Source organism: Mizuhopecten yessoensis, unplaced genomic scaffold (genome assembly GCF_002113885.1).
Source record: "Mizuhopecten yessoensis strain PY_sf001 unplaced genomic scaffold, ASM211388v2 scaffold10635, whole genome shotgun sequence".
Lineage (NCBI taxonomy): Eukaryota > Metazoa > Mollusca > Bivalvia > Pectinida > Pectinidae > Mizuhopecten > Mizuhopecten yessoensis.
In genome coordinates, this window is record NW_018408645.1 from 214,615 (window position 1) to 232,314 (window position 17,700).

The following is a 17,700-nucleotide window of genomic DNA, read 5'->3' on the forward strand; positions in this document are numbered from 1 at the left end:
TAACAACAACTAATTTAATGCCTGTCTTTACTAATTTGTGTAACAGAAGTCCTGACCACATATCTTTAGCTTTTGGAATTTATATTTTGGATATATATAAATAGGTTGTGAGTCTAGTCTTACCAGATATATTCTACAGCACCATAACCTTGTCACGCTTGCATGTATGTTGGCAAAAATGTTTTGTTTTGTTTGATTGTTGTATTTTGTTAACTTTATTCCTGATCTGCTGACAAGCATTATCACTTGCATCAGGACCCTATAGTGTGTAGGGCTTTGCATGCCTGGTTAAGTTAGCCTTCAGTTTGGGAGAACTGCTGCAATATTGGTTTGTCCTCTACATCGAGGTGTTTTGTTTTGCAGTCAAACTCTAGGCCAACTGTGTCATCAGGGCATTACCCAGCCCAGGTAAAGTAACCATCACAGACTGGTCAGTTCAGGCTCTATGCATGCTTCATACCCTCCAGTTGTTTAGCTCAAAATTGTGGTTATTGTTCGAAGAAAGATTAGGGGTTATAGTAGTCAAACATGATTGCATATTAAGTAACACTCTTTCCCATTGTGTTTCTTATGTTCCGTCTTAAAACCTTTCCTTGGGTATTATGAATTTTGTTAGCTTAATTTGCCTAGCGAGCTTTTGTTGTGGTGCAGCATCTGTCAGTTAAACCAAATACTATACAGATGTTCCTGTCTTTGCCTTCTTCAGGTATCATTTTTAGTTCCCCTCCGGGTGAACTATAGCTTTGCACTCCATCCACCTGAAATATCTGCATCCCAAATGTTTGTCTGGGGCATATCTACATTATTTTACCTGGAGTAACCAGATTTTATATGCAATTACATTTTGGGATGGCAGAGTGTCATGTACAGAGAGAAGGTCACTGTGATCTGTGGTTTGACCTTTGACCTCAACCCTTTGAAAAAGTTTGTTGATGCCTTATCTTCTATATTATTTCAGATGTGGTATGAAGGTACGTCTTGGGTTGGCAGATCTAGAGTGTCATGCAAAAAGAAGGTCACCATGACTGTGACCTATGGCTTGACCTTTGATTTCAACCTTTGAAAAAGATTGTCTGGGGCATATTTTCTATACTATTTTACCTAGAGTAACTAAATCTGGTACAAAGTACATCTTGTTATGGCCGAGTGTGGAGTACAAAAAAATGGGTCACTGTGAGCAATGATTTGACCTTTGAGCTCGACCTTTGAGAATATTTGTCTGGAGCTTGGTAACTAAAGACACCATGCTCGGAGGGGGCCTATGGATTACCTTGCAACACTTTGTTTGCCTTGATTAAATTATTTTGGTCAATAGTACAAATTTAGGATGACCACCATGGTCTCAAGTAATGGAAGTATTTCAACCTCTTGCCTATGTAACAAAAGAAACAGGTGAAAAACAGAGGTCTTATGGGTCTAAAAGTTATTGACAATTATCCTGGCATACAGGTATGTGAAGCTTGTAAAGTTAGCTATAGGAGTTGGTAATTTGTGCCTTGATGTAGGTATAGCTATATAAGTTGTTAGATTTTTTGACGGTTTTGGTTACTTGTTTATTGGTGGAGAGAACGCTAGTGGTTTTGGTGTCAGGTTTTGGTGATGGTTTATATGATTTAAACATTCTATTCCTCCTGGCTACAGTTTATATTTGAATGTTATTCTATTTTGGGGGTTAATTAAGCCAAGACTAGTAACATTTCCGTTTCCTGTCTGTTGTCTATTCCCATGTCATGAAAAGTTTAATGAATTATGCACTGATTGATTATGATCCTTTCATGAACAAATTCATGAAAAGTTCATGAAGAGTCCATAAACATTCAATGGAACTCAATGTCATGATCATGAACTGGAATGTAAGATACACTCTAACATTGTTCTGTATTAAAGATACACTTTTACAGTGTTCTGTAAGATACACTCTAATGTTGCTATGTATTGAAGATACACTTTCACATTGTTCTGTAAGATACACTCTAACATTGTCCTGTAAGATACACTCTTACATTGTTCTGCAATATACACTTCAACATTGGTCTCATTTCTGTAAGATATACTTTTACATTGTGTCGTAAGATACACTCTAACATTGTTCTGTAAGATAGTCTAATATTTTTCTGTAAGATACACTCTAACATTGTTCTGTAAGATACACTCTAACATTGTTCTGTAAGATACACTCTAACATTGTTCTGTAAGATACACTCTAACATTGTTCTGTAAGATACACTCTAACATTGTTCTGTAAGATACACTCTAACATTGCTCTGTATTTAAGATATACTTTAACATTGTTCTGTATTTAAGATATACTCTAACATTGTTCTGTTAGATATGCTCTAACATTGTTCTGTAAGATATACTCTAACAGAACAATGTTAGAGTGTATCTTACAGGACAATGTTATAGTGTATCTTACAGAAAAATGTTAGAGTGTATGTTACAGAACAATGTTGGAGAGTATCTTAAATACAGAACAATGTTAGAGCATATCTTACAGAACAATGTAAGAGTGTATCTTACATTGCTCTGTATTTAAGATATGCTCTAACATTGTTCTGTAACATACACTCTAACATTTTCCTGTAAGATATTCTCTAATATTGCTCTGTATTTAAGATATACCTTAACATTGTTCTGTATTTAAGATATACTTTAGCATTGTTCTGTAAGATACACTCTAACATTGTTCTGTAAGATATTCTCTAACATTGCTCTGTATTTAAGATATACTCTAACATTGCTCTGTATTTAAGATACACTCTAACATTGTTCTGTAAGATACAATGTTCGAGTGTATCTAACAGAACAATGTTAGAGTATATCTTACAGAACAATGTTCGAGTGTATATTACAGAACAATGTTAGAGCATATCTAACAGAACAATGTTAGAGTATATCTTAAATAGAGAGCAATGTTAGAGAATATCTTACATTGCTCTGTATTTAAGATATACTTTAACATTGTTCTGTAAGATACACTCTAGCATTGTTCTGTAAGATACACTCTAACATTGTTCTGTAAGATACACTCGAACATTGTTCTGTAAGATACACTCTAACATTGCTCTGTATTAAATATACACTTTTACAGTGTTCTGTAAGATACACCATAACATTGCTCTGTATTAAAGATACACTCTAACATTGCTCTGTATCAAAGATACACTTTTACAGTGTTCTGTAAGATACACTCTAGAATTGTCCTGTATTAAAGATACACCTTTACAGTATTCTGTAAGAGATGCTTCAGTTGCATTGTTCTGTAGCTGTATTGGCCAGATGCTAATGTGTTTGTTTCCTTTCCAGTCCTACAATGACTACATCCGTGAGTTTGCACATGCTCGAGCTCCACCTCCACCAATGCATCACCCTTATGGCCCACCGGTGAGTTTGAAATAATTATTTGATGTCATGATTTAAAATTTAACCTTGAAAGTTAAGAAATAAAATATGCAACGTAAGCCTAGTCCATATTCCTATTTAAAGTTTTTAATTATTAGATGTAAAGTAAGATATTTGTGTTTAGCCACCTGGATTTGGACACATGGAACCAATGCCTCCGTATCCTGGCCATTATGAACGGCCAAGAGAGTTCATGCCTTCAGGACCAGACTACAGCAGCCAGGATGCAGTAGCCTCACGTTCCAGAGTCACAGACAAAAGATCGGTATGCGCTTATTCCATTTTCCAAGTTACAATCAAAAGATCGGAGTAAAATTCAATTAAAACAGAATGAAGTCTGATTTCATGTTCAACCAGTTTAGCCGTAACTCACAGCAGAGTAAATAAAGTAATCCGGTACTAATCGCAGTATAGCAAAGTAAAGTAGTCCTAGTTACAATTCATATTAAATAGGATATGAAGCATTTAAAATTAACTACAGTCAGGGTAAGTTGTTGGAATTAGTTTGTTTGTCCAGATGTTATATCGTCACAACAGCTAGGATCAAAATAAGATGATGTCTTCAGACTATGGGGGTCACTGGCTAATTCAAGAGCTTTCTCACTTTAAAGACATAACCTGGACACTCCACATGTTTGCATTATTTACTCTCTTTGCCATTGCATTATTTACTCTCTTTGCCATTATTGCAAAGTCAGATTATGCCATGGCATTAGCTTCAGTTTTATCATTCGTTATCAATCAATTAAGATGCCTTTAAAATGCTACTACATGTAGTCCATAACAGTTTAAGGGATTTAAACTAAATTTGGTTTGAAGCATTGCTAGACAACCAGGCTCTCATCTTTGGTTTTGATGGTTACAGTTTGTTTTCGCTCTTTCTCCAGAATTTGACAGGCCTTTCTCAAAGTTTACTTTAGGTTTAATAAAATTGGAGACTTAGCTACTAGCCTGCATGACTTTCGGTCTTAAAGCCTGAAGGACCAGCTAAGTGAGCTTATGGCAGGTCATGATGTCCGTTTTCTATCAACAACTTCTTGAAAACCTATGGGCAGAGGGTCAAGATATTTGTTGGTTCATAGTTTCCTGGGATAAAGCTTAACTTTGTTGACATTGAATTGCTTTCAAGGTCACTTGGACCAAATATGTAGAAAAATATACATAATACTGTTTCTGAAAATTAAAAAATCCAAAAGACACAATATTTGGCCAGTAGCATGCTGGACTGGAGTTCTACAAATTTTGCAAAAGGAAATGATCTTTACCAATATTCAAGGTCAAAGGGTTCAAATTTGTAAAATTAAAAAAATAAAATAAAAAAAAACCATCTTTTACAGAATCAAAAGGCCTCGAGTAATATTTGGCCAGTAACTAGCTGGCATGGAGTTCTGCAAAGTTTGCGAGCATACATGACCTTGATTTTTATTCAAACTTTCAGGGTTCAAATTCAAACAGTAAGGATGACTAACAACACCATTGTTGTTCATCCTTTCTTTTTTTATTTGACCTGCCACCATGAGAACTATAAATACCATTAGGTATCCACCTCTGGATCACTACCGCCACATTGGCATGGACTCCATTGCAGGAACGTTGGTTGTCTACCCTTGATGGTCAAATTTGTTTAAACACTCAAATGACTTCTTCTTATTAACCAAAAGGCCTAGAGTTAGTAAATTGCATGGAATACTTCAAAGTTTGAGAACATAAATGACCTTGGCATATATTTTTAGTTAGTTTTAGTAAATTTGACCTTAACCTACTTCAATTGTCAGATATGACAAGTTGCAAACAGCATTTAATAACCGATGAGCAATACAGGCCCATGGAGCCTTGTGTTCAAATTAATTTCCAGTATTTAGTTATTTAAGAAAGTCAGTTACATTCATTGTTTGTAATAAAATTACATTTAACTGATAAAGAAGTTTATATATATTATTCAAAGGTAAAGAAAGTTGTCAGAAAATGTTTTCCACCGTTAAAGTTTCAAAATCAATTGTAGCACTCCCAGAGATATTCTATTGGTTATTTTTTTCATTATTTAACAGTATGAAAGGGATGTGGATGATTTCCTACGGCGAACTTCACACCCAAGTCGTAGCAGCCGGGACCGCAGCCGAGACCGGGACCGACATCGCCACCGTGACCGACGGTGATGAACATTGTATCTGATAAGAGGATCTGTCACAGCTGGTGTCTAAGACACTTTGATATATTGTGCTGTGTGACTGATCAGGGTTTTGTAACAGTCTGACAGTACAACAGTCTCGGAGGCTTTGTCTAGCAGTACAATATATATGTTGACACTGTATATGTGCACGTGGCAACTGACTTATGTGTAACTGTCTTCAGCAAGCTTTCATTAGACTGGGAACCTTTTCGTAGATTATTGCAGGTACAGCATTAGTCCTCATTAATTTACTAAAATCAATCACATTGTTTTGTAGTTCACCTGAGACAAAGTCAAATAAGAACTATTGCAATCAACTTAGGTCCTTCGTCATCCATCCATAAATAATACATTACACATTTTTAACTTCATCTCCAAATTAACAGAGCCGATTTCAATAAAAAAAAATACAGGAAGCTTTTTTTCCGAAAGACAAACCAATATTGTGAAAACATGGTAATTGGTTACTGCCACAGAAGGGTTAGGGCTTTTGACTCCCCAAAATAAGCTTTGGTTCTTGGTTTTTAACGTACAAATCTATTTGAAAAATATTTTGACTCTCCAAAATTCAAGGAAAATTCTAATTAACTTCTGAAATCCCTAAATGTCAAGAAAATTGGCCGGAAAAAAAATTAAATCTTCAGACCAAGATGTGTTAGAATCAAATACTTTGTGGAGGGAACAGTTATAAGGTGCTTTATCAAAATTATGAATTTCAGTACCATAGTCACCAATTTCTTTGTGATAGTGCACTCGCCTTCAACAAGACAGCCAAGGTTTGATTCTATGATTGGATGTGAAAAGTTATGGGGTCACCTACCCAACACTGTGGACTTTTTCTCTGGGGACTTCAGTTTCTTTCTTCATTATAACCCTTTGAATGCTTCTATCTAGGCCAAAAAGAATGATACATTTATTTAAGTTGGAAAACCTTGTTTCATAACTTATGTGATAAATAAAAAGTAAATATACATCCCCCTGTGGCAATTTTAAACTGTCATGGGATGAGGGGAAATGAGTTTGACAATGGTTAACAACTTCCCTAAAGGAAATGAAACTACAGCTGTATTAAAATGTTGTAATGAGATAATAATGATTAACTTTTATAATTGGTGTAATGGATAATGGAGAAGACTTGAATCGGCAATGTATGTTTCTGACCACCAGTGTATATGATATTTAGTTAGTCAGTCTCATTTTTTTTGTCTCCGATCCATAGTTGTCATATTTACATTACATACAGTATATACACAAGTATTGCCTTGTGTACATGATTATTTCCTGGTCATATCATGACAACAGAAAATTATATTACAACTCAGGTGACTGCTAAAGCCTGTGGGCCTCTTGTTTTCTCTCTCTTAACATATTTGTGTAGCTATATCGCAAGTTGTTTTTCATTGATTTACTATTATCTTTACTACATTGAATTTTATATTTTTTATGTGTAGCTATGTGATAAAGTTAATATTCATTGATTCAACATTCTCTTTATTGCATTTTCAATTAACTTACTTGTGCACCATACTCATAATTTCACCCATGATTTTTAAATATAAGAGGCTCATTATTTTGTTTGCATGCTCTGATAGAGCCAGTTGCCGTTTTGTGTCGATATCATTTGTACTAAGTATGGTAAACCATTTGTTATGTAGCATAATGACTATTCTTTTTGTACGGACGCTGGACAGTCCAACATGTTAACTTTTGTGTTTACAGTGGTAATTTTGCGTTTATAGAAGTGTAATGTTGCTAACTGTTTAGTCAGGGGACGAGTATGGCATTTGATTAATCAGATTTTGGCAAATGTTACACGTTTATAAAGAGATAAAAAGTTCAAAAGTTAGCATCTTTAATTAGATACTCTGTATTGTTGTAAAATTGACTACCAGTGATAATTCTGTTGTAATTTGCATGATAAGGTGTATGAAGGTGATGAAGTGAGAAAGGAAACGGTTTTGATAAATATATTGAAAGCACATATTGACTTGTTTTTGTTAATGTACCATAATACCTCGGAAACATCAGGGAAGTCATTATTAGCTCTCCATTATTATTAAGAGGGATTGCTTTTATAATTATAAATGCTAACATCTAAGACAAAGGTCAAGTGTAAACTTCTATTTTTTTCTTTTCAATTTTTAGCTCACCTGGTCCATGGTGAGCTTATGCCATACCGCGGCGTCCGTCCGTCCGTCAACTTTTCCTTTAAAAGGCTAACAGTCCTGAACGGCCAAGTAGATTTTGACTAAATTTGGTCTGGAGCATCCTTGGGCCAAGGGGACTCAATTTTGTATAAATGGTGGGTGTGTCACCGCTGGGGGCAGAGGGGCAGGGCCCAATAGGGGAAGTAGAGGTAAAACCTTCAAAATCCTTCTTCTACCGTAGGGATTAAGGGATTTTATCCTAATTTAGTCTGGAGCATCCTTGGGCCAAGGGGACTCACTTTTGTATAAATGGTGGGTTTGGCCCCCCAAGGGCCTGAGGGCCGGGGCCCAATAAGGGAACATAGCAAATTATTCTTTAAAATCCTTCTACTTCTGTAGGAATGTCAGGATTTGGTTTATATTTGGTATTGGGCATCCTTGGGTTAAGAGAAACCAATTTTGTATAAATGGTGGGTCTGACCCCCTTGGGGGCTGAGGGGCGGGGCCCAATATGGGAAATATAGCAAATTCTTAAAAATCCTTCTTCTTCTGTAGAAATGACAGGATTTATTCCATATTTGGTGTGAAGCATCCTTGGGTGAAGGGGTACCAATTTTGTATAAACCATGGGTCTGACCCCCCAGGGGCCTAAGGGGCGGGACCCAATTCAATAGGGGAAACATAGCACATTATTCTTTAAAATCCTTCTTCTTCTGTAGGAATGANGGCTGGGCCCTATAGGGGAAATAGAGGTAAAACCTTTAAAATCCTTCTTCTGCCATAGGGATTAAGGGATTTTATCCTAATTTAGTCTGGAGCATCCTTTGGCCAAGGGGACTCAATTTTGTATAAGCAGTGGGTGTGGTCTCCCAGGGGGCAGAAGGGCGGGGTCCAATAGGAGAAATAGAGGTAAAACCTTTAAAATCCTAATCCTTCTTCGACCATCGTGATTAAGGGATTTTTTCCTTATTTAGTCCTGAGCATCCTTTGGCCAAGGGGACTGAATTTTGTATAAACAGTGGGTATGACCCCGCTAGGGGCATCGGGGTGGGGCTCTGTTTGGATGGATCTTTCTGAAATTTCATATTTACTTACAGCACCTACCATGGAGTGCTATATCTTTACTTCATACCAATTATTTTAAACATATTCAGGTGAGCGATACAGGCCCTTTGTTTTATTTTCTAATTTTTATTTGCATATATTCTGTTTTGTAAATTTCAATGCTAATTGTGTCATTCTTTTTTAATTGTAATTTCTTTATTTTTATGATTCATTATAATTGAACATGAAGACGAACACTTTACAGTTAGAAGTTGAAACTACAAAATATTAGAAAGTTGGCATTTATTTTTATGGCTACAATCCCCTTTTTTTTCTTAAATGCTATTACTTTTATGCACCATGAAGACTACAAGTGGTGCTGCAAACTCACTCGCAATGAAGGATCCCTCACTAAAAGTCTGAGGGCCTGTGTCTGGAAAGTAAGAGCATGGTTGTTTCATTGAGAATGAACATACTGTCAGAAAACACTGTCTAATCACAGAGGCTCTTTTCTATTCAAAATATTTAATATACAAATGTTTGGTGAGTCCATTTAAAGAAGACCCCTGCAAATGGCCCCAACCGGTACTTTTTTGGATCATTAGTACAAACGACTCTGGTGGTCTAACCATACTTCCACCATGCAAATGTCAAGAGTAACAGAATATTTTGACTAAATCATCCCCCCACCCCCATCCCCTCATATTTTTTCAATTCAATAAGCACAAAGAATGAACAGAACAATCAGTATGCCTCTCCTGGATTTTATTTTCTTTCTTTTGGAGGGCCATTGACTTAATAGCTGCAGTGTTGATTTGTGTGAGGAAATAAGCGGTTGCATTGATTGCACATAAAATATCCCCAAGTGTACTATTTAATTTGTTTTTAATGAGTGTGGTCCAAAATAGTGATTAAATGTTTGTACGATTTAACACACACACAAAAAAGAAGTAAATTTTGCTGTTTTTGTCTATTTTGATAAACCATAGATTTTGACTAATGACTTCCAACTATCAGTATTGTGCATTGGGAATTGGGTACATATTTTATTATCAGAAATAATACTAAAGTTATTTTCTGAAATATCAATACCATAGCAGATTCTATTCCTTTAAAAAATTATAAAACAAAAGACTTGAATATTGCTTTCAAAAAAGCCAACAGACAGATTCACATAGAATAAGTGGTAGATTGGATTGCCATTCTATATGGCGCATTAAGTTTGGCTAGTTGATTAATAGAACAGGTTGTCAAAATTTCAAAGATATGAGGAGCTTGAATGGTAGACTCCAAACTCAAGACAGTAAAGCATGAATTCAGGTGAAAACTCATTCTTGAAAAGTAAGTTACATAATCGTAGTCAATTGGATATTTGTTAATCAGGTTGCATAAGAAATTGACACATTTTAATAATATCAAAAAAACATAGATTGAAATTTGACAAATATGCATCAATGTTAATATTACAGAACGTTATATAGCAAAAAAAATTCGGACGCGTAATATCTGTAGAAGTAACTGACATGTAATATCTGAAGAAGTGACTGAAATGTGATATCTGTAGGAATGGCTGACAAGTGATATCTGTAGGAGTGACTGACGTGTGATATCTGTAGGAGTGACTGACATTTGATATATGTAAGAGTGACTGACGTGTGATATCTGTAGGAGTGAATGATGTGTGATATCTGTAGGAGTGACCGACCAGTTAAATCTAGGAGTGACTGACATATATGTTGGAGTGACTGACGTGTGATATCTGTAATAGAAATTGGCACTTGATATTTGTAGAAGTGACAGACATGTGATATTTAGGAGTAACTGACGTGTGATATGTGTAGGAGTGACTGACATGTGATATCTGTAGGAGTCACTGACATGTGATATCTGTAGGAGTGACTGACGTGTGATATCTGTAGGAGTCACTGACGTGTGATATCTGTAATAGAAACTGGCACGTGATAAATGTAGAAGTGACTGACATGTGATATCTACGAGTAACTGACGTGATATCTCTAGGAGTCACTGACATGTGATATCTGTTGGAGTCACTGACGTGTGATATCTGTAGTTGTGACTGACGTGTGATATCTGTAGGAGCGGCTAACGTATGATATTTGGTAGTAGTGACTGACGTGTGATATCTGTAGGAGTAACTGACGTGTGATATATGTAGGAAAAACTGACGTGTGATATCTATAGGGTTGACTGACGTGTGATATCGCTAGGAGTGACTGACGTGTGATATCTGTAATAGTAACTGGAACGTGATTAATGTAGAAGTGACTGACATATGATATCTAGGAGTAACTTACGTGTGATATGTGTAGGAGTGACTGACATGATATCTGTAGGATTGACTGACGTGTGATATCTGTAGGAGTCCCTGACATGTGATATCTGTAGAGTGACTGACGTGTGATATCTGTAGGAGTAAATGACGTGTGATATATGTAGGAGTAACTGACGTGTGATATCTTTAGGAGTGACTGACGTGTGATATCTGTAGGAGTCACTGACATGTGATATTTGTAGGAGTGACTGACGTGTGATATATGTAGAAGTAACTGACATGTGATATCTGTAGGAGTCACTGACATGTGATATCTGTAGGAGGCACTGACATGTGATATCTGTAGGAGTTAGTGACGTGTGATATCTGTAGGAGTCACTGACATGTGATATCTGTAGGAGGCACTGACAAATTATATCTAGGAGTGACTGACATGATATCTGTTGGAGTGACTGACTTGTGATATCTGTAGGAGTTACTGACATTTGATATCTGAAGGAGTGACTTACTTGTGATATCTGTAGAAGTAACTGAAGTGTGATATCTGTAGGAGTAACCGTGTGATATATGTAGGAGTAACAGAAGTGTGATATCTTTAGAAATTACTGACATGTGATATCTGCAGGAGTGACTGACGTGTGATATATATTTAGGATAGGCTGACATGTGATATCTGAAGGAGTGGCTGACTTGTGATATCTGTAGGAGTAACTGACGTGGTATTACTGTAGGTGTAACTGAGTGTGATACCTGTATGAGTCACTGACTTATGATATCTATAAGAATAACTGACGTTTGATATCTATATGAGTGACTGACGTGTGATATCTGTAGGAGTATCTGACGTGTGATATCTGTAGGAGTAACTGACGTGTGATATATGTGATATCTGTAAGAGTGACTGGCATGTAATAACTGTAGGAATTACTGACGTGTGATATCTAGGAGTGACCATCATAAGTGATATCTGCAGAAGTAACTGAGGGGTGATATCTGAAGAAGTGACTGACGTTTGATATCAAGGAGTTACTGTAGTGTAAGAGTGACTGGCGTGTGATATCTGTAAGAGTGACTGACGTGTAATATCTGTAAGAGTGACTGGCGTTTGATATCTGGAAGAGTGACTGGCGTGTGATATCTGTAAGAGTGACTGGCATGTAATAACTGTAGGAATTACTGACGTGTGATATCTAGGAGTGACCATCGGAAGTGATATCTGCAGAAGTAACTGAGGTGTGATATCTGAAGAAGTGACTGACGTTTGATATCAAGGAGTTACTGTAGTGTAAGAGTGACTGGCGTGTGATATCTGGAAGAGTGACTGGCATGTAATATCTGTAGGAATTACTGACGTGTGATATCTAGGAGTGACCATCGTAAGTGATATCTGCAGAAGTAACTGAGGTGTGATATCTGAAGAAGTGACTGACGTTTGATATCAAGGAGTTACTGGAGTGAGACATCTATAAGAGTAACTGACGTAATATATGTAGGAGTGACTGAATGAGTGGCTAACATGTGATATTTGAAGGAGTGACTGACCTGTGATGTCTACAGAAGTAACTGACTTGAAATCTGTAGGAGTAACTGACATGTGATATCTGTAGGAGTGACTGAAATAAAATATCTGAAGGAGTAACTGACGTGTGATATCTGTAGGAGTAACAAAAGTTTGATATCTGTATGAGTAACTGACGTGTGATATCTGTAGGAATGAATTACGTGTGATATCTGTAGGTGTCCCTGACATGTGATATCTGTAAGAGTGGCTGCCATGTGATATCTATTGGAGTGACTAACGTGTGATATCTGCAGGAGTGACTGTCGTGTGATATCTGTAGGTGTGACTGACGTGTGATATCTGTAATAGTAACTGGAACGTGATTAATGTAGGATTGACTGACGTGTGATATCTGGGAGTAACTGACGTGTGATATGTGTAGGAGTGACTGACGTGTGATATCTGTAGGAGAAACTGACGTGTGATATCTATAGGGTTGACTGACATGTGATATCAGTAGGAGTGACTGATGTGTGATATCTGTAATAGTAACTGGAACGTGATTAATGTAGAAGTGACTGACATGTGATATCTAGGAGTAACTTACGTGTGATATGTGTAGGAGTGACTGACATGATATCTGTAGGATTGACTGACGTGTGATATCTGTAGGAGTCCCTGACATGTGATATCTGTAGGAGTGACTGACGTGTGATATCTGTAGGAGTAAATGACGTGTGATATATGTAGGAGTAACTGACGTGTGATATCTGTAGGAGTGCCTGACGTGTGATATCTGTAGGAGTCACTGACATGTGATATTTGTAGGAGTGACTGACGTGTGATATATTTAGGAGTGACTGACATGTGATATCTGTAGGAGTCACTGACATGTGATATCTGTAGGAGTCACTGACGTGTGATATCTGTAGGAGGCACTGACATGTGATATCTGTAGGAGTTAGTGACGTGTGATATCTGTAGGAGTATCTGACGTTTATGAGTGACTGACGTGTGATATCTGTAGGAGTATCTGACGTGTGATATCTGTAGGAGTAACTGACGTGTGATATCTGTAGGAGTCACTGACATGTGATATTTGTAGGAGTGACTGACGTGTGATATATTTAGGAGCGACTGACATGTGATATCTGTAGGAGTCACTGACATGTGATATCTGTAAGAGTGGCTAACATTGGATATATGTAGGTGTTACTGACGTGTGATATATGTAAGAGTGACTGGCGTGTAATATCTGTAAGAGTGACTGGCGTGTGATATCTGTAAGAGTGACTGGCATGTAATATCTGTAGGAATTACTGACGTATGATATCTAGGAGTGATCATCGTAAGTGATATCTGCAGAAGTAACTGAGGTGTGATATCTGAAGAAGTGACTGACGTTTGATATCAAGGAGTTACTGTAGTGAGACATCTATAAGAGTAACTGACGTGTAATATATGTAGGAGTTACTGAATGAGTGGCTGACATGTGATATTTGAAGGCGTGACTGACCTGTGATGTCTACAGAAGTAACTGACTTGAAATCTGTAGGAGTAACTGACATGTGATATCTGTAGGAGTGACTGTCGTGTGATATCTGTAGGAGTAACTGACGTGCGATATATGTAGGAGTAACTGACGTGTGATAATTGTAGTAGTGACTTACGTGTGATATCTGTAGGAGTAACTGACGGGTGATATCTGTAGGAGCAACTGACGTGTGATATATGTAGGAGTAACTGACGTGGGATATCTGTAGGAGTAACTGACGTGTGATATGTAGGAGTGACTGACGTGTGATATCTGTAGGAGCAACTGACGTGTGATATATGTAGGAGTAACTTACGTGGGATATGTGTAGGAGTAACTGACGTGTGATATATGTAGGAGTAACTGACGGGTGATATCTGTAGGAGCAACTGACGTGTGATATATGTAGGAGTAACTTACGTGGGATATGTGTAGGAGTAACTGACGTGTGATATATGTAGGAGTAACTTACGTGGGATATGTGTAGGAGTAACTGACGTGTGATATATGTAGGAGTAACTGACGTGTGATAATTGTAGTAGTGACTTACGTGTGATATCTGTAGGAGTGACTGACGTGTGATATCTGTAGGAGTAACTGACGTGTGATATCTGTAGGAGTAACTGACGTGTGATATCTGTAGGAGTAAATGACGTGTGATATATGTAGTAGTGACTTACGTGTGATATATGTAGGAGTAACTGACATTTGACATTAGTAGGAATGACCCATGTGTGATTTATGGAGAAATAAGTTACATGTGTTTGGTATCTGTAGGAGTTACTATTTTGTATGATACCTGCAAGAGTGATTGAAATGTGATATCTTAAAGAAGTAACTGATGTTTGTTAGCTTAAAAGGGATTTGTTGACGTGCGTTAGTTTAAAGGGGAGTTACTGGCGTATGTTAGCCGTTAGAGGGGAGCTAACGATGTTTAATCTTTTCAAAGAATATCTTACGTGAGTGAAATTATTTGGGGCCGCTTACTGGCGTAAATGATACCTGTTTGGCTAGTCACTGGTGCTTCGTTTCTTAGATGGGATATTATCTATCGATGCGTATTTTATTTAAGAGGGTACAGCAGACTCTTTCGTAGTTCTATGACCTTCACGTTTGGTAGAACTTTATCAATTTGTTACTTGTTTTTTTAGACTTCAGAGAAATTTCTCTTCAATCACATTTGTAAATAATGGCCATTCAATATGTCCCACTGCCCTACATATCTCAATGCGGATGCTGCTGGTGAACTTTGAACCGTTATATACAATACGTAATAGTACATAGGTTATATTGTGCGGATGATACTAATATTTAGACCACAGCCGCCTGTTTCCGGCGTGCGTGCGTGCCACTCCTATGGATGATCTTCCTTGTTCCCGACATTAAAGCTGACTTCCTCGTGACCACCATATAGCTGTCCGACTGCATAAGATGTGTGTAGTGCCGGTTATATCTCGTATACTGGAATTGATCATTCTAGGTACACTACTCAACAATGGACTTGTTCATGGACAAGGTAGGGTGGCTGCTCTTAGACTTAATTATCATTTAGACAAGTTGCATATTACAAACTGACTCCGTATTGCATTGATGGTGAGATACTACGAGACGATGCAAGCTTAATAAATAATGTTGTGAGAGTAAAAAGAAACAACACGTTTTTGAAAACTTGAATGTCTGAACCGCATGAAAGAAAGCTTTACAAGTTAATGTTGAGAGCAATTGGACATCCCCTAATGGCATCGATATTGTGAAGAAAACAACTAATTGTGCTGTAAAGATAAATAATGAAACATTGTTTAACAATTGAACTACATACTCGTAACATTTTAGCTCGCCCATTTGGAGAATAGGGGGGCTAACGTAGTCACCCCGGCGTCGGCGTCGGCGGCGCTGTCGGCGGCGCTGTCGGCGTCCACCTTCTGAGGTTAAAGTTTTTTGGGCAAGTGTTTTTCCAGACAGTGTTGGATCATCACACTCAATACACTGTTGTCTGTTATGAGGTTAAGACATTGATGTCGAGTGTAAGCAATGTGCTGGACTATATTTTCATATTTTAGGGGCCAAAAACAGCTGAATTGGACTTGGTTAAATGTTTTGAGGCTTGATGTTAAATCTTTTATTTTTGTAGTGCTGGATCATCACCATCAATAGGCTATTGTCTATTATAAGGTTGAAGTATTTATAAGGAGAGTAAGCAAGGATTTGGACCATATTTTCTTATTTTAGGGGTAAAAAAAGCTTTAATTGGACTTAGTTCAAGTTATTTTTTGTGTAGCGTTGGATCACCAACACCAATAGGCTGTTGTCTATTTTAAGGGTGAAGTATTTATATTGAGCGTAAGCAATGTGCTGAACCATATTTCATATTTTAGGGGCCAAAAACAGCTTAATTGGACTTGGTTAATTTTTTTGGGCAAAGTTTCTTTTTGTGTAGTGTTGGACCACCACCATCAATAGGCTGTTGTCTATCATAACGTTGGAGTATTTATATGGAGTAAGCAATGTTCTGAATTATATTTTCATTATTTTAGGGGCCAAAACTTGTTAGTTGGACTTGGTTAAGGTTTTGTTTTGTTTGTGCAGTGTTGAATCGGTCACCACCATCAATACGCTGTTGACTATTTCACGTTGGCTGGTCATCTCTTCTTACATGTAAGGGAAACCTTGTTATATTGCCATCATTTTTTGAAAGAAATGTTGGCATTATAAAGGGGTTAGGCGATAAATTGAGGTTTTACTGTACATTTTTTTTATTGATATTTGCTATCTTTCAACATATACACCAATAGGCGAGCTATGATGTTCTACAACAGCTCTTGATGAATGAAGGAGACCCAATTATAGTGTTTAATTTCGAAATTGGTCTATACTGCCGTAGCAAGTTCAATAAATCACTAAATTCACAGGTTAATAAGTGCTTGTCATAAAGTTAATATACTGGACTATATAAACACAGATAAATAGGTGTTGTAGTCAATAAGTTAATATACTGTACTATATAAACACAGGTAAACAGGTGTTGTAGTCAACAAGTTAATATACTGTACTTTATAAACACAGGTAAATAGGTGTTGTAGTCAATAAGTTAATATACTGTGTTATATAAACACAGGTAAATAGGTGTTGTAGTCAATAAGTTATTATACTGTACGATATAAACACAGGTAAATAGGTGTTGTAGTCAATAAGTTAACATAATGGACTATATAAACACAGGTAAATAGGTTTTCCTGTCAATAAGTTAATATACTGTACTATATAAACACAGGTAAATAGGTGTTGTAGTCAATAAGTTAATATACTGTACTATATAAACACAGGCAAATAGGTGTTGTAGTCAATAAGTTAATATACTGTATTATAAAAACACAGGTAAATAGGTGTTGTAGTCAATAAGTTAATAAAATGTATTATATAAACACAGGTAAATAGGTGTTCAAGTCAATATGTTATTATACTGTACTATATAAACACAGGTAAATATGTGTTGTAGTCAATAAGTTAACATAATGGACTATATAAACACAGGTAAACAGGTTTTCTAGTCAATAAGTTAATATACTGTACTAGATAAACACAGGTAAATAGGTGTTGTAGTCAATAAGT

The 17,700-nt window shown here is 36.8% G+C and overlaps 2 protein-coding genes across 9 annotated transcripts in view; both read left to right on the forward strand.

Annotated features, from left to right (window-relative positions):
- The window catches only part of LOC110461540 (YTH domain-containing protein 1-like), a 37,468-nt gene extending 29,917 nt beyond the window's left edge, over positions 1-7,551 (forward strand). Inside the window, exons 15-18 of one of the 2 annotated variants that reach the window (XM_021515050.1) lie at positions 364-408; positions 3,307-3,384; positions 3,527-3,667; positions 5,451-7,551. In XM_021515050.1, the coding sequence (XP_021370725.1) occupies positions 364-408; positions 3,307-3,384; positions 3,527-3,667; positions 5,451-5,558 (372 nt within the window). In that variant the 3' untranslated portion in view covers positions 5,559-7,551. The remainder of the gene's footprint in view (positions 1-363; positions 409-3,306; positions 3,385-3,526; positions 3,668-5,450) is intronic. The other variant, XM_021515051.1, reaches the window with a different exon arrangement.
- A 7,883-nt stretch (positions 7,552-15,434) lies between these two features.
- Positions 15,435-17,700, forward strand: part of LOC110461538 (multiple epidermal growth factor-like domains protein 6) — a 71,937-nt gene continuing 69,671 nt past the window's right edge. For all 7 annotated transcript variants that reach the window (XR_002464146.1, XM_021515044.1, XM_021515045.1 and 4 more), the window contains exon 1: positions 15,435-15,607. Coding sequence is in view for 6 of the 7 variants with exons in the window: in XM_021515044.1 (XP_021370719.1) it covers positions 15,523-15,607 (85 nt within the window). In the remaining variant the exon portion in view is untranslated. The remainder of the gene's footprint in view (positions 15,608-17,700) is intronic.